General features: G+C 38.6%; 2 protein-coding genes across 4 annotated transcripts in view; one reads left to right on the forward strand and one right to left on the reverse strand.

Moving 5' to 3' along the window:
- Nucleotides 1-338: 338 nt before the first annotated feature.
- Nucleotides 339-21,731, reverse strand: part of nudt1 (nudix (nucleoside diphosphate linked moiety X)-type motif 1) — a 63,171-nt gene continuing 41,778 nt past the window's right edge. The window contains exons 1-4 of one of the 2 annotated variants that reach the window (XM_074697064.1): nt 3,482-3,620; nt 3,172-3,328; nt 1,507-1,652; nt 339-884 (exon numbers count right to left, since the gene is read on the reverse strand). In XM_074697064.1, the coding sequence (XP_074553165.1) occupies nt 712-884; nt 1,507-1,652; nt 3,172-3,323 (471 nt within the window). In that variant the 5' untranslated portion in view covers nt 3,324-3,328; nt 3,482-3,620 and the 3' untranslated portion in view covers nt 339-711. Of the gene's footprint in view, nt 885-1,506; nt 1,653-3,171; nt 3,329-3,481; nt 3,621-21,731 lie in introns of those variants that run through there. The other variant, XM_074697063.1, reaches the window with a different exon arrangement.
- mrm2 (mitochondrial rRNA methyltransferase 2) lies at nt 4,680-20,736 on the forward strand. 2 transcript variants are annotated; one of them, XM_074696750.1, is made up of 3 exons: nt 4,680-5,019; nt 6,629-7,019; nt 20,208-20,736. In XM_074696750.1, exons 1-3 carry the CDS (start codon nt 4,737-4,739, stop codon nt 20,266-20,268), a joined length of 735 nt encoding a protein of 244 aa, XP_074552851.1. In that variant the 5' UTR covers nt 4,680-4,736; the 3' UTR covers nt 20,269-20,736. The 2 variants fall into 2 exon arrangements, with proteins under 2 accessions (XP_074552851.1, XP_074552852.1); XM_074696751.1 differs by lacking the exon at nt 20,208-20,736 and having other exon boundaries at nt 6,629-8,069.

Genomic DNA, 21,731 nt, shown 5'->3' on the forward strand with positions numbered 1-21,731 from the left:
ACCTCAAACCCAACCTGGTCTTAGGGGAAAAGTGCATACACTGCAAAAAACTGAAATCTTATCAAGTGTTTTTGTCTTATTTTAAGCCAAAATGGTCTTATCATGCTTGATATGAGCCACATTCACCTGATCAATCCAGAAAAATGTCTTGTTTCAAGTTGTTTAAAGACAAAAATGAGGTCTGAATTACTGTAACAAGTAAAAAAATCTACCAATGGAACGAGAAAAAAGTTTCTCGTTCCATCAACAGATCTTTTATTTATGTGTTACAGCAACTCAAATCTAATTTTTTGACTTTAAACAACCTGAAACAAGACATTTTTCTGGACTGTTCAGGTGAATGTGGCTCATATCAAGCATGATAAGACCATTTTGACTTAAAATAAGACAAAAACACTTGATAAGATTTCATTTTTTGCAGCGTACATGAGTAGGTAAACATTCCTAGAAGAGCCAAACCGTTTCGCTCTACATCAGGCTTTCATATTTTCATAAATCTTGGACCACCGTGGAGTTTCCTCCTGATTTAAAAATGAAAATCAATGGAAACAATTTTGCATCTGAAACCTCACCACTAGAGGCCACTACATCCAAAACACTAGTGTTAAAAACCTTCAAGTCGAACCGTTTCCTCCAACAACCGAACCAAACAGCAGAACATGTAGAACGCTAACGCTTCGTTTGGTCTCTTTCCTGAATGACCTCGGTGTCTCAGATTTCCTCCACTTCCTCCAGCGTGTGGCTGAGGATCACGTCGTGACCCTGAAACTTGAAGTACCCGACGAACTTCTTGTTCTGGAGCATCAGAGGGAACCACATGATGTCGTCAGGCCACATCTGGCTGAACGGGATCTTGTCACATTCGAACCACTGAGGTCTCATTTCTGGAAAACAAACAAAAGAGTCATGATTAACACATTTAAGTCACTTTTTAAGTCAAGAAAAATCACCATCTTCTGCAGCAGCTCTGCACCCTCTGCTTTCACTCAGGCCTGATGTTTAAATCACTGCAGCTCTCGGCTGTTTGACTCCTCCTGACCTTCAGACTCTGAACTTCTGATTTCTAACTCCTCCAGCACTTTGCTGCGTGTCTTTAAGCTTCACTGCTAAACTTCACTAAACTCTCTGGAAAGCAGAGGTCTGCAGGTCTCTGCATTGGTTCTGCCTCCACTTCCCCTCGGTGTATTAACCGTCTTTAAACTCTGTAACTAAAAGAACAGTCACAGATTTCTATACTCTGAGTGCTCACAGACGTGTCTGTGAAGAATCCATCGAGTAACAAAGAAAACTGTTTCAAACCATCAGCTCAGAGTGGACTATGTGAGTACTCAAACTGGACTAATAGGCTGTGATTGTCGTCTAACGTTGAGGAAATTAAGGGTCATGTTTTTAGAGGAAGTCCTGTTCCTGGAAGAATCAACAACAAAAACACTTCCTAGAAAGAAAGCTAAGCTGGAGTTACCCTCCATCACTTCCTGTTTTGATTCCGTTTGGATCCAGACCTACCCTCTGATTCTGTCGGCTCGCCGTTATAATCATCGGCTCGGAAAACGTGGACATCCAGAAGCTGCGTCTCTCCAACAAACTCAAATTTAATGTTCCCGATTTTCCTCAGATGGTCCACCGTCAGGCCACTTTCTTCTTGCAGCTCTCTGGAAGGGAAAACATCAGATTAATATTTGATAGTGTGTACATTAACTATAAACTCCTGGCACACTTCACATAAGCACTAAAAGCAAAGAGGAGACGCGTCAGGGTTTCTATAAAAACATAAAGTCACTCACTCAGATCTTTTCTTTCTGACTGACTCACCTGATGACACAGTCAGCTTTCATAACTCATTTAAAGAAGAAAAACTGTTAGTTTTTTGTATTGAAACTGCATAGCTTCCAAAAAGTCTGTTTTCTCCTTGTTGGAAAAAATATTTTGGGAAAGCTCTGATTTCCTCCTTGGCTTCCTTCCTTTAGCTTTAAACAGGCTTCCTGCTGCTGACTGATGGCCTCAGTAAAACATCTTCTGCACCACACCAAGGGTGTGACATAAAGCAGAAAGGGATGCATCAGTAGCAAGCCTGCATGGTGTCATAACAGGAGTCTGCAGCCTTTACTTTCATAGGAGCCATTTTTCCTCAGCTCACCTGGATTAAAGTCACTCCAGAGCCGCAAAATCTACTTTATCTTCACAGGAAAGACGATATCATGTATGAGATTCAATACATATTTAAAATCTAATGAATAATGATCAAAACCAGAGTTTTTTTTTTATTTATTTATGAAATTGTACATGTGGTGTCGTGGTTTTTTATTTTTTAATAAATTTGCAAAAATTTCAAAACAATTTAGAAATTTTAAAAATTTGTAAGTTCATAGCATTTTTGAAATTTAAAAAATGTAATTAAAAATTTAACATTTAAAAATTTTAAAACTTTGCTAAAATGTTGAAATAAAAAAATTGAAAAATTCAAACCTTTTTTCTAATTTCAAAAATCTCAAATATTGAAATATTTACAATTTGTCAAAAAATTCAGAAATTTGAAAAAAACACCAAAAATCTTAAAATTTAAAATAAAAAAGAAAAAAATAAGAACCGAAATTTTCAAGAATTTGTAAAATTGTATAAAAAAAAAAAAAAAAAAAAAAATGTAATTTTAAAATGAATATTGAACCAGCATTTTGGCAGTTAAACGAATCTATCCTTACTGAGTTTAAATCTGTATTTTTTTCTAGATTTGTCTTTTTGACAAGTTAGTTATCTTACCAGAACTGTAAAACTTGAAGCTTTTTTTTCCTGGTAAAGATTTTAATATTAGTTTTAAATTCTGTAATTCCATGTACTGTTTTTCTGCCTTTTACCCAAAACATTCCCAGTCTGATCCCATAATGGGGCATGCAGGTGTTTATTAAACACTGGTATCAGCTTGGTATGGGTATCAGTCCATACCCAAAGCCCAGGTATCAGTATCAGTACCAGAAAAGTTGGATCAGTGCATTCCTAAAGGCAGAACCTCGGCTGATAATTTAGAGATGGGCCATCGATCAGTTAATAGAGGATCTTTTCTACTTTCAGGATAACTCTGATTGGATAAGTTTGTGAGGTGTGTTTTTGTCTCCTGAACATTTCTGCCCTGATTTGATCTGATTCTCCAGGTTTAATCTCTCAGGCTTCATCTACCTCCTCGCAGCATCCTCGATGGTCTCTCCAGGCTGAACTTTACCCCCGAACCCGTTCCACTTCCCGGCCCCGAACCCCCTCTTCTTCATGCCGAGCAGCACCCTGCCGGGCCGGACCACTAGCACCAGGGTCAGCAGCTTGGGACTCAACATGTCACCTGTCCGAGGGAACGTAAGGTCATCAGACGATACTGAAACTAGAGGTAAAAGCTGCACAGAGCTGCTCAGAGCTACAGGAGCTGCTGGTGGAGTTCATCTGTTTAAGTTCTGCTTCCTGAAGCTCTGAAAAGGAACAACGAAAAACCACAAACCTGTTTTTGGGATAAACACAAGTTACTGTATCATGTGTGAGAGACTCCCGCGTGCAGGCAGCGCCACATACGACGTCACAGGATGCGCAGATCCGTATCAACACGGATGGGTCTGCTCAACCATGTAAAGAGAGCCTAAAGCCCTAATCACATGATTTACAAATCAAATACAACGTGCTACATTGAAATGTTCTCGACTGGAAACTGCAGCTATAAATCAACGTCCTCTTACCAAACTAAGTCACTTTAGTGTAGGAAAAAAACCCATAAATAAATCGATAAATAAATGAATATAAGAAAGAAAGAAAGAAAGAAAGTAAGAGAGAAAGAAAGAAATGTATGTGATACGTTACATGTTGTACGAATTGTTTTTCAAGCATTGGATGTTTACTGTACATAAAAAACATAAAATAATAAAAGTGATAATGATACAGCAGCAGCAACAACTACATAATAATAATAATAATTTAAAAAGAATAAAATAATAATAATAATAATAATAATAACAACAATAATAATAACAATAACAATAACAATAATAATAATAATAATAATAATAATAATAATAATAATAATAATAATAATGATAATAATAATAACAATACGATTAAAAAACTCAAAACAAGCCCTAAAAAAAAAAAATCTTTAAGAATGCTTAAATTTACAGTGGTTATTTTTTTTAACATTTTGAGTTGGTGTCAGGACCCCCTTGGTTTGTGAGTTTTTTCAAAAATATATTTATAAGAAAAGGTAAAACTTTATAAAGTTTAAATTATTAATTATATGATAATATAAGTTTCCAGGTTCAAAAAATGTAGGTGAGAACTATTTCAATAAAACTAATGATAAATGCTTTCTTGTGTTTTTTTTTCTTCTTTTTCTTTTTTTTTATTTATTTAGGACTATATGACACATGAAACAGGATGATTCACATGTCAGACTATGGATGGATAAAAAAAAAGCTTTAAGATGATATAATATGATTTTCTTATGTATGTTCTCAGACTAAAGCGTTAAAATCCTGACTTTAATGGTGTGACGATTAACATGTATGATGATTTTTCACTCTTAAAGTAAAAAAAGTCCTTTTTGTTTCTGTAGGCTACTCAACAGCACTCCCAGGGCGGAACTGTTTACACACATTTTGGACAAAGGGGACGTTTATACGGGTAGCGCAGTCTCGAACCAATTAGGAGTTGTGAATTCGCGCACGCGCAGTTAACCTCACGGTCCACATGACTTTGTAGTCCAAACAATGTGGAGCCTGTACCTCCAGAGGAGGACTCTGCACTCCTCTTCGTGTCTGATGAAGAAGTTAAAGAGTCCGTCCGAGCAGCGCTGGCTCCAGAGGCAGCTCAGGGACCCGTATGTTAAAGCTTCCCGCCATCAGAACTTCCGCTGCAGGAGCGCCTACAAACTGCTGCAGATAGACGACAAGTTCCAGATCCTGAAACCCGGGTTCAGTGTGGTGGACTGTGGGGCTGCACCTGGAGCCTGGAGCCAGGTGGCTGTTCAGAGGGTCAACTCTGCCGGGACAGGTGAGACAGGAAACCGGAAACACACACAGGACGGTGTGATTAGAGCAAGGTTAGCATTAGAGCCTGTGGTACCCAGGGATCCATCAGGGTTTTTAAAATGACAGAGCAGGGTTTTGATGACCCACAGTGACTCCAAAGAGCAATGCTTAAAAAATAAATAAATAGAAAAAACAAAGACATGACTTGTAAATTGATCTGTTAGTATTTTTTTATAATGTAATAAATATCATAATAAAAAGACAAACACATATTTAGAAATTCTTTTTTAAATTATCACATTATTTAAGTTCATGTAATTAAAAAAGCATTAACATCTTAAACTTGTTGTTTATTAAATATTGGTTGACCTCGTTTGTAAAAAAAAAAAACTACTGCAAAGACAGGAGTGGTTTTTTAATTACCCAAGGCTTTAAAATTTTAAACTGATTTTAAAATATAAAAACATGTGTTTTTTTTTTTAACTTTTGTGCGATTAAAAGTAGGGCTGGGGGGACATACTTTTCTTCTGATTTGATTCCTTTATGATTTTTGAAGTACCAATTTGATTAAAATTGCAATTTTTCGATAGTTAAGATTTTGAGTTTGCTTTTTTAAAACTTGACCAGGTGAAAAAGTTAAATGACAATGATGATTATTTGAAGACTACATCAGGAGCCATGTTTTCCCCAAAAATGCACATCACATGTGAGTCAGTTTTTAGGATTTATTTAGGGTATCTGGCATTCAACTATTTCCCAATCCAGTGTATAAACAAATACTAAAATAAAGGATTTAAATGTAATTACAAAATAATTGCTTTTTGAGCAAAAAAACATCTTTTTAAAAATTGCAAAATTGTTGAAAAAATTTGAAATTTCAAAAATTAAAAAAATGTTTTAAACGTTAAAGAATTGAAAAATTGTTGAAATAAAAAAAAAATCCTTACCCATGAAAAAAAACTTGAAACATTTTTTTTAATCACAAAAAATATAAAAAAATAAAATTTCTAAATAAAAAAAAATGAATGAAAATATATATAGTTTTTTTAAATTTGCAAAATTGTAAAAAAATGAATTTTTAAAAATTAGGGATAAGTTAAACAAACATTGAATAAAAAAAAATCAAGCCCCCCCCCAAAAAAAAAAAAAAATGAAAAAAAAGCAAAAAAATATACATTTCTGACAGAGTTAATTGATTATTTTGCAAAACTTTTAATTTATTTTTATTGTTTTCCCTGCACATCATGATTTAAAATTGTTTCACAAAAAATCCAAATACTTCATTTCTTCATTTCTTCATTTCCTATCCCATCCCTAATTTAAAGCATAATACTTATAAAATTGGCCTAAAAATGTTTAAGTTAATAAAAATGGATCATCCTACTTCCAGTGTCCCTGACTTGACATTTGAACACTCATCCAATTTTTACTCTGTGAGAGTCTAAGGATGTTATAAACCACCTGAGCTGACGCTGTATAATAACACCCACTATCTGTGCCACTCACCTGTGGGTCTGTCTTATGTAACCACATTGCTATGTCAGCCTGTGATGCATCAGGTATGAAGGAAGTAACACGTTAACACATCCACATCCCACAGAGATCTCCCCTGACGCTTCATTTCGTTACAGATCCGGAGTCACCCCGAGGTACAGTCATCGGCATAGATCTCCTCAACATCCCGCCTCTGGATGGTGCCCACTTCCTGTCTAGTCATGATGTCACAGACCCCGCCACGCACGCAAAGCTGCTGGAGCTGCTCCCTGACGGCCGGGCTCACGTCATCCTCAGCGACATGGCTCCCAACGCCAGCGGCTTTCGAGACATGGACCACGAGAAGCTCATCACAATGTGTTTGACTTTGGTCGACCTGGCTGAGAGGATTCTCAGTCCGGGGGGCTCCCTGCTCTGTAAATACTGGGACGGGAGCCTCACTCAGAAACTCCAGGACAAACTGTCCCGTGTGTTTGGAAACGTTCAGACTCTAAAGCCAGATGCGAGCAGGAAGGATTCAGCTGAGAGGTATTTTCTTGCTAAGCTGTACAGAAAGCCAGGAAGAGGATCCTGATGTGTCTCTGAATGTAAAGATGTGTCTGAACTCTCACTCTCTGTTTCCTTTTTTAAACAAGTGAGCGTGAAGAGGAGGTGACTTTACCTTTGATCAAAAGGTGGCACTGTTGGGGCATCAGTGAGCATCACAGCTCCAGGCTCACACACATCACACACACACATCACACACACATCACACACTCTGGGTTCATATTTTTCCATCCTTGCAAACTTAACACAGCAGCAGCAGTGAAGCAATGAAGCAGTAATATGTAAACGTGTGCGAAAAGCACCAGAGTGATATTCCTCAAGAGCCCGATGCTGTGTCGTCTCTGGTTATTGTTTGCCCCTCAGTGTTTGTCAGACAGTCTGCTGTTTGCCGTCTTACAGAAAGTCATTTACCAGCGCTGCTTATGCTAATAATGTGCACTGCCAGCCATGTAGAAATATGTAATCACTCTGTCATTGAGCTTATGAAGGGAAAACCTAACACAGAGGAGTCACATCCAGCATGACTAATGGGAAGTGGGATGATGCTGGAGCTTGGCAGCCTGCGAGTGTTGTCTGGCTCTGCTCTCTGACAGAGGAGGGATGTCAATTTCCTGGGAAACATTTTAAGTCGCAGTAGACAGATTTTCTTTTTAATATTCCCTCTATCACCGTGCTGAGAACTTTAGAAAGCACCATTTATTTTGCTTTATTATTCTGTTTGTCTCTGTGCTCGCTCGTACTGATTTGATTCTGCTCAGATCCTCTGGTAATGAAATAAAAGGCTGAGTCTATCAGAGCTGCTGTAGGAGGCTGCTGTGCTTACACAAAGGCTGTGTGCGTGCACACACACACGTCATGTTCAGGGTTGTTTTCAAAATGTCATGCCATGCTCATATGCTGTCTGACTGCTCCCTCCTCCCTCTCTACAGTTCATACACACCAAGGGTCCGCAGCCTTTAATTTCAGAGGAGCTAGTTTTTCCTCAGCTCACCTGGATTAAAGTCATTCAGGAGCCACAAAATCTACTTTATCTTCACTATAAAAACAATAGAGTGAATGAAATTATAATCATAGTTAAAATCTAGTAAATAGTCTACCAAACAGAAAGTTTTTTTTTATTATTTATAATATTGTACATGTAATGTCTTTGTTTTATTTTTTATTTTTGATAAATTTGCAAAAAATTAAAGACAATTTAGAATTTCAAAAAGTTGCAAGATTTATTTTTTAATTGAAAAAAAAAACGTTTTTTAAAAGTTAAAGAATTTGCAAAAACACTGAAATTTAAAAAATTTGAAAAATTTAAAACTTTTTTTAAAGTCACAAAAATTTAAAGAAATGATATGTCTATAGTTTGAAAAAATAGCAAAAATTTGGAAAAAATGTTTAAAATGAAGTTATGCAATTTGAAAAATAGGCATTTTTGAAAAATTGCAAAATTGTCAAAAAATTTTTGAATAAAAAAAAAAAGGTTTAAAAGTCAGAAAAATGCAAAAATATTGAAATTCCCCCAAAAATGAAAAAAAAAAAACTTTTTAAATCACAAAAAAAAAGAAATATCCAATTTTTTTAAGGTGTCATATTTGGAAAAAAATGTTTAAAATTAAATAATGAAATTTGAAAAAAAAAAATTGACAATATATTAAGAAATTGCTCAATCTAAAAAAAAAATGAATTTCACAACTGCAAAAAAATGAAAAAATAAAATACAAAAAATTAGCAAAAAAACTATTAATTTCTGACAGAGCAAATTGATTGTTTTGTTTCAATTATTTCTATATTATTATATGTCTTGCCACATATCACGCAAAAAAATATGTGAAATTTCTCCGTGTCATGTGTAACAAGAAGCGAGGACAGGAAATGGAAAACTACAGCCTTACATTTTTAGTGTTAGCTGTCAATGTTCAGTTTTTGTGTCGTCTCAAATCTAATTTTAGGCTTTCAGATAAATATATTTTTCGAGGTTTGGGTGCTAAAATAAAAAGATGGAAATGCTGGAGAAAAACTCAGGATGACATGATCCTCCTGCTGAATTATTCAAATGTTTGGCGTCAAACTGCTTAATTTTCTACATTTATCAGCGAGCTAAGCTGCTAAAGCTACAGCAGCATTTACTGACGATTATTCCAAAAACTGAAGCTAGCAAATCCTGACTTTTAAGAGGATTGTGTTAGCAGCTCTCCCTTCAAATGATTAATATTTATGTTGTTTTCTGATTTGCTTGCTGGAATTAAAAGCCTTTGATGGCTCCTTCATGTTGCTGTTTACTGCTAGTGGACTGAACCATCTGCACAGGTAGAAAGGGGGGGGTGCAACAGGTTTATGTTGCAGGTAAAGCTGTATAAAGACTTTAAAGAAGACTTCCCGACTCTGCTGCATGTTTGAAATTCATTTCTGTGACTTTTTCAACCCGAGTGTGTTCATTTCCACTGATTCATCATTTAATTACTGAAAAACTGCACTTCTTACATAAAACTCCCAATTTACTGAGGCAGGATCACTGATAATGGAAACAGATGATCTCCAAATTGACGTCTGAAGTCTGATCATTGGACAAAATGAAAATTAGAAGCCTTATCTCCTCACAATTTGCATTTAAGGCTGCGAACGGGAGAGAGGGCTCACATGAATAAATGAATATGGCGGCTATTTAGCCTTTGTGTCTCCGGTGTGATTAGTAATACAGTATGAAGTGAAACATTCATACCTCTTGGTAGAATTAACGGCGAGGAGGAGAGCTGACCTCTACAGATGATTGTTTGCAGTGAATGAGGAGCGGCCATGCCTGTTGATGGAGCTGATCCTGAAAGATACGCGCAGACGACCAATTTTACTTCTCATTACTTGTTGATTATTCAGCCCTTTGCTATTTGGATTTAAATCACTGCAGAATTACTGTGTGATTTATGTAAATTCCTCTGTGGCTCCGCGCTCGGGCTGCGGCTGAATGATGATTCATTCACAGGTTAATTCATTCTTCTCCGGCCAGCTGCAGGTTCAGATGTAAATATTAGTGAATTAAGAGAGAAAAACCGTCTGTGAGCTGCACATTTCACTTTCAGATCGGATGCTGGAACGCTCGAATCATCGCTGTTTGAATTTGGAAAACAAATCTGTTAGCTGCTTTTTGTGGGTTTTATGGTGAATTCCAAGTGATATCCAGGATTTTATCATAAGCTGATGAATTAGCACAAACACCACTGAGCCCCCTCTCTGTTTTCCTGTCAGTTTGAGGCAATTTGAGCAGTAATTTATCATTAAATCATGAGGATGAAGATTGGTATAATCAGCTGCTACTTACTGTCGCCGTAATCACGTATTAGCGGAGAATTAAACACACAGTTAGGAGGAGAGGTGGATTTTTTTACAGGTTATTATGAATAAAATTGGGTTCACTGAAGCAACTTCTTATTAGATATATGTGTCCTGTGTGTGTGTGTGTGTGTGTGTGTGTGATGCTATTAGCTCTGGTGTCAGAGGGCTGCAGAAGACATGAAATTAGAAAAAGCTCATGCATAGTTTTTAATCACGGTGGATTAAATCCAGTGAGGTGCTCTCAGAAACAGAAGGTATGGCTGCAGGAAGAGAGCTGAAGCAGAGGCTTTGTTTTCAGAGTGATTCTGTAATTAAGGAAAGATTTCAGCTAAAAGTGAAAAAAATCTGTGCTTTTTTTTCGTTTATTAGCAGCTTAAGTAATTGGTGCATTATTTTGTCGAGTCTGTTATGGAGAAAGGTTGTGACTATTTTTCAGCATAAATCCAAATTATACTGAATTTAGAGTTATTCAACATTTCTATGTCAGACTTCGCTCCCTAGAAATGTCCCCTATCATTCATATCACAGTTTGGACAAAATTTAAAAGAATTATGGCTCAAAAATCCCTGTAACAGCTATATGTTACTACATGCAGACTTTTTTTTATTTTTTTAGTTAAAATTTCAAGATCACAAATGTAAAAAATGTCAAATTTCTAAATAATAAAAGTTCTTAAATTTTTTAAAAATCTTCAAAAAAAATTTCTTGTATAATTTTGCAATATTTTTTAATTTTTGCAAATATTTTTCATTGTTTTTCGCTCATTTTTGGTTTTTTTTTGACACTGTACTTTTTTAGTATTTTTATTTTTTATTTTTACTTTTTGCAAACTTTAAAAGAATTATGGCTCAGAAATCCCAGTAACAACTGCATTTAGCGATGCTAACACAGTCGACTGTTCTCCATTTTTTCGGCCCTTGTGCTAACTGTGGACTTTTTTATTTTTTGTTAAAATTTACGATCACAAATGTTTTAAAAAAAATGTCATATTTACTCAAACAAAAAAGTTCTTGAATTTTTTTCTAGTATAATTTTGCAATTTTTTGTATTTTTGGCAAATATTTTTATATTTTTTTATTTTTTCAAAGGATTTTTTTGTTTAATTTTCTTATTTTTTTGAAGGATTTTTTAAATTTTTGATTTTAATTTTCTTTCTTTTTTTTTTTTTTGCAAATTTCCTCTTCTTTGTAAATTAAAAGAAACTTCTTGTTTTGATAATTATTCACTAGAATTGTATACACTTTAAAGTCTTCATTGTGAAGATAAAGTAGATTTTGTGGCTCCAGAATGATGTTGATCCAGGTGAGCTGAGGAAAAATGGCTCCTATGAAAGTAAAGGTTGCAGACCCCTGATCTAGATAACCAACATGGCACCACCTGACCTCCATCAGCTCATATTTCTGCTCCTTTTTTTCAGTTTGCTCTTTATAACATCTATAGTAAGAAGAGCAGAACATGTTGGTAACACAGTTGATGAACAGTTAATGCGCCCCATGTACAGACAATCATTCTGATGAAATATTGATGAGGAGGAGCTGAAACATGACACACTTTCTTCAAGGTTCACACCAAAAAGGATGGGACCACAGCTGATCATGTGACCATTGCTGATTTATAGATTTTTTTTTCAAAGGGTAACACAGTTGATGCAGATTTCGCAGACACACAAAGTGAATTATTTCAAATAATGTTGAACATAATAAACACGTTTTCCTACATTTGAGAGATCGGACAAAAACTGCAAATCCCATCACATGATTTGCATTTTTTGCTATTAAAATTAATATTAAGTAAAATTGATAAGTACATCCCATGGACTTGAAATGTTCCTAATGATTGAATCCCTCTTTAAGATGCAGAGCGGCGAAGGCTCATGCAGCAGAATGCGAAACAAAGACGAGTGTTTCCAGTTTGATTTGGTTGACAGTCGTACAGACAAACAGCCTCCCTGATATTTACATGCTGGACATCTCAAATGGAGAGGAAATTAAAGAAATAATATCATTTTACCATCGAGCCATTCATTCCCCGGGCTGATCGGAGTTGCCAGAATGAATTGCCAGTGTGACAACATTCATTATTCCCTGAGCCTGCTCCTGAATGTTACCAGACCAAGCCAAGCAGGCATTCACTGGCACCAAGTAATGACTACTATTATGATGATAATTTACCATCCTCACAAATAAATGGATCTGAAACCTCGGGACGCGGTGACGACATCAATTCTTTGTCTGGGTACCATTTTCAGTTTATGATGTGGATGTTTTGGCGAAGCAATTCGACATAATGACTCGGGTAAATTTGCCCGTAAACAACCGAGCTCCCCAGGAAACAGTTTAAAAACACGATGCACACATTTTAGACATCCCTGCCTGCTCAGATGTGATATTGCAATGCGTCTCGCCGCCCTGCCAAAAAGTTCCAGGTGTTTCTGTTTGTGCCTCTCTTGCACCGTCGCACAAAAGGACACACGCCGCTGAACAATGGAGCTGTATCTCCTCCTGATCTTTCCTGTTTTTTTTTCAGAGGTTGCTGAAAAAGTCCTGCGGAAAAATGTCAGGAACATTAATGCAAACAGGGTGAGGGATGGATGTGGGAGGAAGGTTAAAGAGACAAGGGAAAAACAAAACAGCGGTGACGGAGAACAAAACACAGCACCGGTTGCACTCTGGGGCACCATTTTGCATCCCCAGATTTGAGTCTGACATTTATGAACAAGAGTGGAGGATGAATGCAGGTGGGAACTAAACGCTGATAACCTCCCGATAACTTTCTGACTCGGAGCGCAGGTTTCCTTCAGGTTATTTAGCAGAGTGTTATTTTCAAAGGTTTAAGCAACAAGAAAAGTGTCTGCCAGATGTGCGCTGACAGCTCTGAGTGGATGCGCTGCAGACAAAGAGGACGAGGAGCTTTTTCCAGCGCTGATAAACCATCTCTTCATTAGAAAGGCGAACACAGAGGGCCAAAGCTGATTAAAGATGATGCCCAATAGTGTCATCTCTCTTTATCAAACCCTTTTAAACACAAACACAGCGTCAAAGCCTGGACTTCTTATGAATAATAATTCTTCATTATCACCATCAGCTCTCCTTTGAAGACACTCATCAGGTGCTGTAAACACTCCAAGGGTCCACAGTGGATGGATCCTGATACCATAATTTGACCCCCTTATCATGCTCAAAAACTCAAAGTCAACACACACACACACCAGATTTGGCCAAAAATTTGATACAATACGAAAATTGACCCCAATGTACTAAAATGTGCTCTCTAGCGCCACCTAGGCACACTCAAACGGGTCTCAATGGCAGTAGGAATGTCATAGAGAGATCAAACCAACATCAAAATGTTTGTCTCTTTAAGATGCACAATTCATACACTGACACCCCTGACCTATCTCAAACAGGAAGCCAGCAATTTGCCCTTCAAAATAAAATCATCACACAATTGAGGGCCTGAAACAAAAGTTATCTCCTCCTTGGCCATAAATGGTATCGGCTTGAAATTCACTCAGATGACAGAGTGGACCCTGATTTACAAAAGCTGTGCATGAATTTGTTATTTCTCCAACTGTTTTTGAATGACGAGCCCTCAAAGTCGGTGAACCCCAAAGAAGCCCTTTCAGCTCCCCCTATTAGAATGAATGGGAGAGGAGGATTCAGCCCCAAACAAGCTTTGGCAGTTAGGCCTCTATGCAAAAAAGTAAAAGTGGTACAGCTTTAAAAATGACATGGATGGATTTCTGGTGAAATTTACAACAAAAAACTCAACTTTTTACAGAGATTTGGTCAAAATTGTGGCAGCTATGAGGAGACATTTCAGAACTTAAGTTGGTTTCATTCCTGAGAGGGCAGCAGTTGGTGATGATGTCACACTGACTGAAAGTTCCATGAAGCTGGTCATGTGACTCACTGAAGGAGGGAAAATGGAATGTCTGACACACACACACACACACACATTATAAAAGGATTAAACCTTGACAGTGTGAGGATCCGACCAACGCTGCTTGCAGCTTTAATTTTTTGTTTTGATGTTCTCAATTTCTACTCGGTGTAAACAAGGACGGCTTCTTTTGACCGGATCCAGATCATTTAGAGTCCTTTCATGCTGACAATGTTGAAAAGAAAAAAAATCAATGAAGGTTTTTCACAGGGTCAGTGCCTGAAATGAAGGTTTGAAGTTTATCCGGAGACAGATTGTGCCCAGTGGTATCAAAGTGTAATCCTGAGCTGTGCTGGATTATGAAACTCCTTCTTGCTATGCGAAGACTAAATTATTAATCATCTAATCAACTCTGAACAGAGCGGTCAGTGGATCATGGATGATGTGTGCAATGAGAATTAGAGCTCCCCTATCTCAGCTTCACCTGAACACATTAAAGGGACTATATGGAGTTTGCCACTTTTTTACTGCCACCTCAGGCATAAGGCGTAACTGCAGCCTCTGTGTTCAGCTCATGCATGGCGCACGTGCAAGTACGAGCAGGAACATAAAGCTGTAGCGTTTGCAGGCATGACATCAACTGAGGTAAGAAAAAATATATTTGCAAGTTACCTATGTGTGTGGACAAAGTATATTTGAGTCTATATTATTTCCCAGCGTTTTCAAAAACGAATGAAGGTTTTGGTGAAGGAGTAGTTTAGAGATACATGAATGTTAGCTTTTCAACACTTTGAAAACCAAAGCCTGGTACACAACAGGACTATCAAAATACAACAACATATTTTTTCTCAAATTACTCTAACAAGCAAAACACTCACTCGATCGCTAACCTAACAACAACTGACGTGTGGCAAACAACGTGTTGTGAAAGTGTACCAGCAATGCTGCCTTGATAGCGGTTAGCATGCTACATTTAGTAGCATTTCATTCTATTTTCTAACCTGACAACAACTGACATAGTAAACAACCTGTTGTGAAAGTGTAGCTGCAATGCTGCCCCGATAGCGGGTAGCACGCTACGTTTACTAGCATTTCATAGTATTTTTAGGTAAATTTGTAGATAGCTCTTACCTTTCGAGCAAAAGCAGAGCTAACGGTGGGTCCTTTATTTTAGGCCCGAACCAGATGTATATGGATATATTCCTAAACACACATTTTTCTGTCCGGTTGGGCCTCTCAACCACACGAACGAGGCGATTTCACCCACAAAAACGGATCAAAAAGTGAAGAAATAAAAAAATATCCGGTTGAGTGAATCCGTGTAGCGGTGTTAAACGGAGCTGGTGTTGATGCAGTGACGTCAAGCGCCTAGCAACAAGTCACAGTAGCAACGGTCGCCAACAACAAGAAAGATAGGCGACATTTACCGCACTATTTCTGTGTTCTTTGCACTTTTTGACCTCATTACAGCTCTACAAATGAATGTAATGTTGACGATGTTGTTGTTGTTGATGTTCATGAAGTAACAAGTCCACCTCAATCACCCGTCCACACAAGCGACTCAATTTTATTTGTTTTTTTTCGCCATGTCCTTACTCCATTGACTGTTTTTTCTTCCTGTTTTTGACTGGGCATGTTCGTAACGTTCTTCTTCTATGGTTTTCACATTTTGCTAACCTGCCACTTATCGGCCAGGCATGGCATTTCAGGCTTCAGAGGCGATCGTTCATCCATTGCTCAAACGCTGCTCTGATGTTGACTCTAGTTCTTTGCCTTCGCCTATCAGATTCCACTTTGGACTTTTTTGTCGCGCTAGATAAAAGTTTTCGTTTCGTTTGCCTGGAGTCTGAGCAGGAGTTGGGGCTGTGCTCGATGCCGGTGTCTTTGTTAACGAAGGGTAGGTACAGGCTGATGGAGGGAGTCAAAGTTAATAAGTCAGGGCTCTGTGTACACATCTGGGCGTTGGTGGAGCATGTACAGAGTAAAAAAATCTTTACATTAACTTTGTAAACTCCATATAGTCCCTTTAAGACCCAGACTTTATTCTTTCCTATACAAGCGTCATCTGCAGTCAGCTGTAGTGGAGTATGAGCGTCTGTCTCTGTCTCTGTGAGTCTGTAGGTGAAAATAAGGGAAGCTGTTAAAGGTGCAGTGTGTAAAAACTGGGATACAAGCATCAAATTTTTATTTGCATACAGTGGGGAAAAGACGTATTTGATACACTGCAAATTATACACACCTGAAAATCATTTCCACCAATTCTGATCTGCTAAATGTTGCTAACTTTACTAAGATTTGACCTTTTTGTCCGTAAACGGCACCAAAATTGAGTCAGAATCGGCTGCTGCAGCGACATCTTTGCCCCCCGTTTAGATTTCAGGACAGAGAAAAAGGACTTCATGCATCAGAGCTTTTACAAGCCAGAGATGGAGCTGCTGTGATTCCATCATGTCCGTGTCTTTGAAGCCCAAAGCCATCACCACACTGCAGGGGTGTTTCTCTGCTGAGACAATGTCTGTGATTTCAGGCGATGAGCCACAAGCTTGACTTGAGTTGACACGGCTGCAGCGGTTTACGCTGAGAGAAAAGCTCGAGGGTGTTCTTTCTTTCTTTTTTTTTTTTTTTTTTTTATTTACGAGACACAGATTGAAACGTGCTCGTTTCAGAGGAGAGGACACACCAGATGAGAGCTGCACGCTGAAGGAGTGGTCGGTTTAAATCCTCCGTGCAAAGAGCAGAGATGTGGAGTCGAAGTTTTAATTGCCCCGTTTTGTTTTTCCTCTCTGTTTAATGAACCTGTCATGGGACAGGTGGGGAGCGCTCTCCCGGGGGAACCGTGGCGCCGATCTGCTTCCTCCTGGATCGAAAAATGAGAAACTCCAACCGGGAACGAAGACAGGCCAGAAGACAGATGGCGGAGGGGCTAATTGTGTGACATCTTATTTTGCTGCGCGTATCGTCTGAAGTACGGCAGAGCAAATGTTAAAGAGCCTCGTTTGCAGGAACATCCCCCAAATTTAAAGCTAATGAGATAAACCATTCCTCTCCCTTAAGTTTAAAATATGCAAACGCTTTTTTCCATATTAAAGGAAGTGTGTTTGGCTGCTGTGATTAAATTAAGAGGAAATATATCAAATCCAGGAGCGTGAAGTCAAATTCCCCGTTTAGTAATGACTTGGACTCTCCCTCTGGGCTGTTTTATGAAGCTGTGGAGGAGTCAGGGGAGTGTTTCAGTCTCCTGGCCTGTGCTTACTCATTAATCTTTCTAAAGGATGCTGAAGGCAGAACTTGACATGGCTGTGCAGCGAGCGCCCCTCGGGTCCACGTCAGCACTGTATGGAGAGCCGCTTGTACGACCAGAGGCGCTGTGTTGGGTTCTGTTTTTCCTCGGCCGAGCTGTCTGCGGGCTCCCGCTGAGCTCTGGCTGGCTGTTACGGTTGACTCGTCTCATTCCTGGAAGGTGCAAAACTTCACCTATTGGGGGAGTTGTCATTTTTACCAGCGGGAGACCAACGCAACACTTTTTGGCAAAGCATCTAACATCCTCCCTGAGTGCGGAGCGGCGGGGGGTTGATGAATGCGGAGGAAGAACCTGTCCTCCTTCTTATGCGAGGCGCGGGGAGGCGCAGGGATTGTTCTTGTTACTGTGGTGGAGCTGCAGTCGATTCAAGCTGTGATTTCAAATATTCATTGGGTTTGCAGGGATCTTTTGTTAGCATGGAGAGCGTTCAAGATGGTGTCAATCAGTGTTGACGTACAACAATGCAGCAAAACATCAACAGATCACTCTCACACTGATAAAGAGCTGCGGTGGTGTGTGTTTCTCATGGGATCGTTCTCTGGGTACGGACTGAATTCTGTCTGTGGTACCGTAAAAACAAACAGTACCGCGTTAAGGTACTAGAGCCAGGACGATATTCTTTCTCCTGATTCTTTTACGGTTTTATGGGTGTTGTATCTTTTCCCTGAGGGTGGATCGGGGCCTGGTGCCTCCTGCAGGTGGGGTCTGGATTCTAACTTGGTTGTCTAAAGCCTTGGTGCTAACTTGATGGAGCAAAAAGAAGACGTGGAGTCCAAAAACAAAGGAGAGTTCTGCCAGATTGAGTCCAAAACTTTATTCAAAGCAAGAAAATCTGAACAAAGTGAGTAGAGCGGTCTGCAGGAAATCAACTGTCTACCAAGGGTGGGGCACCACCCTCTTATATACCCTAGTGCAGGTGACGCCAACCAGTCAGAGACCAAGAGAGATAAAAAAATTACTGGGGTACTACACAGAGCCACATCACACACGTGGGCCTACAAACGCAATTCCTCTCACACAGAAACGAAATGACTTAAAATGAAAATCATTACATTTCCAGTTCAACCCTAACCCAGATTTCTTGTTTTTCAGTGTGCTTAGAATTTTTCTTGGAGCCGCGTCAAAGACAAATTTCTGTTTTTTCTGCCGAAGAGAAAAAGTTTCATTTATCTGTCTGTCTATCCATCTATCTATCTATCTATCTATCTATCTATCTATCTATCTATCTATCTATCTATCTATCTGTCTATCTATCTGTCTATCTATCTATCTATCTATCTATCTATCTATCTATCTATCTATCTATCTGTCTATCCGTCTATCTATCTATCTATCTATCTATCTATCTATCTATCTATCTATCTATCTATCTATCTATCTATCTATCTATTTATCTATCTATCTATAAAGATAGCTACGAGAGTGTGAGTGATTGAGAGGAGCACATGAAGAGAAAAGAAATTGAAACTTAAGTATCATTCTCATCACCCAAGTATTGATCAATACTGATTCCAACGTTAGCATAAATTTATCAACATTTTAGATTGATCGGCACACCACTATTCATAACACTGTATTCATATATATTTTTATGAATGGACGGAAGAGCCACACACCCAAAGGCAACCCCTGCATTAAAGTAAGGCGTCCCTTTTGTACCAGATGTAGATTGGCCGTCCTCCTTTGGCCAACAAGAGTGTGGCCAACAGACACTTGTGTCTTTGGATGCATGTTTTGGAAGGTATATGATAGTTTCCTTTTTCTGAGTGGGCAGGCAAAGGTAAAGGATAGCTGTGTGAATATGTTGATTCAGGCATTATGGGCTGTATCTGTGTGACTGCTTGTACTGAGCTGAGTCAGGGTTGTAAAAATGTATCTTTAAACTTCTGTTGTAAACCAAAGTGCCCTCAAGGGACATTAGATTCTTCTGTCAAATCTTTTAGTTTTCCTTTTTTAACTTTCTTTTTACACAGCAGTCCTGACCTATGAGCTTAGGTTCAATGATCTCAAATTTCCTCAAGTTATTTCTTGTCAAGGCCGGCCTTCAACATGCACGTTACTGATTCTTCAAGAGGCCAACGGCTATTTAAGCCACTACACAACTTTGAACTGTACTATCATCAGAGGCGTTGATTCGATTAAATTGCGATTCTTGATTTTTCAGATTTTTGCAAATTTTAGTTTGATTTTTTAACACCAGACCATGTGAAAAAGTTGAGTGATGAAGATGTTTACAGGCTATATCTGGAGCCATATTTTCCCCCAAAAATGTACATCACATGTGAGTGAGTTTCTAAGATTTGTTCAGGGGATTTTATGCAAATAAAGACTTGAATAGACTTAAATTTGAATTTTCAAAAAGTATACATCATTTTTTTACTCCCACTCCTGTTAGGTACCTAAACACATCCTTGTGACTGTGAGAGTTGGCAATTTTCCATGCTGGACATGAACGCAGCATCGCAAGTTTTTTATATTGAATAATAAATTTGTTAAGTTAAAAACTTTGCGTTATCATTATTAAACAAATTTGTATTAATTACCACGTAAACATCTGCACCGTATTGTTTGAAATGTGAAAGGTACCCATCCCTACCCATGGTATCAGGTCTTGTTTGCCATGTGATCATGTTTAAAGTAAACGTTGTGTCATTGTGTCTGTTTTGCAGGAATAAGAGAAAAACTTCAGATGAAGACGTAGAATTCACAGATTTGAGAAATCCTCTGTGAAGGAGAAAATACCAAAGTTCCTTAAAGATGGATGTGTGTGGCACACAGGGCCGAGCGGGGTGGGTGGCCAGGAGGCGGGGAGAGGTGAGAGGCGGCCTGATGAGGCGGCGAGCAGCACCTGAGTCCCATTAACGCTCTATATCTGTCCAAGGCCTTCTGCACAGTGGCAACCTATCGGCACTGCCTCGCCATATGGTGGCTTCATCTCTCGCTGCGCCGGCGTTACTTAATGAAAATAGTCTTTCTGCTGCCGTCCTCCTTCCACTTTGATCCTTTTCTATTTCCTGGATGCAGGAGAGCTGGGAAATTCTGAAAACTTCTCCATCTGTGACAGAACTCATCGCCTCCTCCATGCAGCATGAGCAGCCTTTTTGTTTCCAATTTTATTGTTTTTCTTTTTTCTCCTCCAGATTCTCAGATTTCCATCATCCAATTTCCTCAGCCTGCTGTTGTATGAATGGATGTCTCCTGCCATGGTCCTGTGGGTTTTTGTAGAAAATAAAGAGGCAAAAAGGAAATTCTCTCAGCTAAAAGTCTCACTTGTTTTTGTCTTTTTGTTTTTACTGCACAGAGAAGAGAAGAGGGAAAAGCTTATTATCAGATTCAAACATCAGAATCTGATCGAACCCGTCGTGAAACAAACGTTCGCTGTGATAAAGTGCAGCGGCTCCTCAGAGAGGCGACGTTGGCAGACCTGCTGGGTTATTTTCTGTGTCGTGCTCGGTTTCATGCGCTCCACACCTGGACACACTTTGCTCCAGCTCCCGCAAGAAACATCACCTCTCACATTCAGAATAAAGGATTTCATTCTCTGACCATTCAAAGCGCTATACGTGCTTTAATGGAGGGTTGTACGTGCTAATCATATGTAAGCTGACAGGCCGACTCCCTACGGTGTTTTTGTCACGGCGAGGCGACTCAGAGAGACCCTGCAAAGAAACATGAGCTCATTGTGTAAGTCATGAAGTGAACATGAAGAAAGAAACTGCTTCTAAAACTCAGGGTTTGGTCATTTAGAAAGATTCATTTAGATATAAAAGATCTGGGTTTAGAAATCCACTTGTTGTGGAAGAGACACTCTCTCGGTAAGAGCTGCATGGATTTGCATCAAATGATATGTGATAAGATTCATGCAAAGTCATGCACAAATCCTTCAGACTTTATATTTTCCTTTTTATCTCTCTTATTTCTGATTCTCTGCTGGTTTGTGAAATATAATCATGCTGCACTTGCACGAGGATTCTCCAACAGAATTGATATCAGGCTGATGAAAACGTCAGAAACACAAAAGTCAAATTAAAAAATGCAGAAAAGTCCTGTTCCGATTATCTATCTATCTATCTATCTATCTATCTATCTATCTAGATAGATAGATAGATAGATAGATAGATAGATAGATAGATAGATAGATAGATAGATAGATAGATAGATAGATAGCTATGAGCACACGAGTGATTGAGAGA

The sequence above is a fragment of the Halichoeres trimaculatus genome, unplaced genomic scaffold (genome assembly GCF_033239565.1).
Source record: "Halichoeres trimaculatus isolate MK-OKI-2021-1 unplaced genomic scaffold, fHalTri1.1 fHalTri1_scaffold_20, whole genome shotgun sequence".
NCBI lineage: Eukaryota > Metazoa > Chordata > Actinopteri > Labriformes > Labridae > Halichoeres > Halichoeres trimaculatus.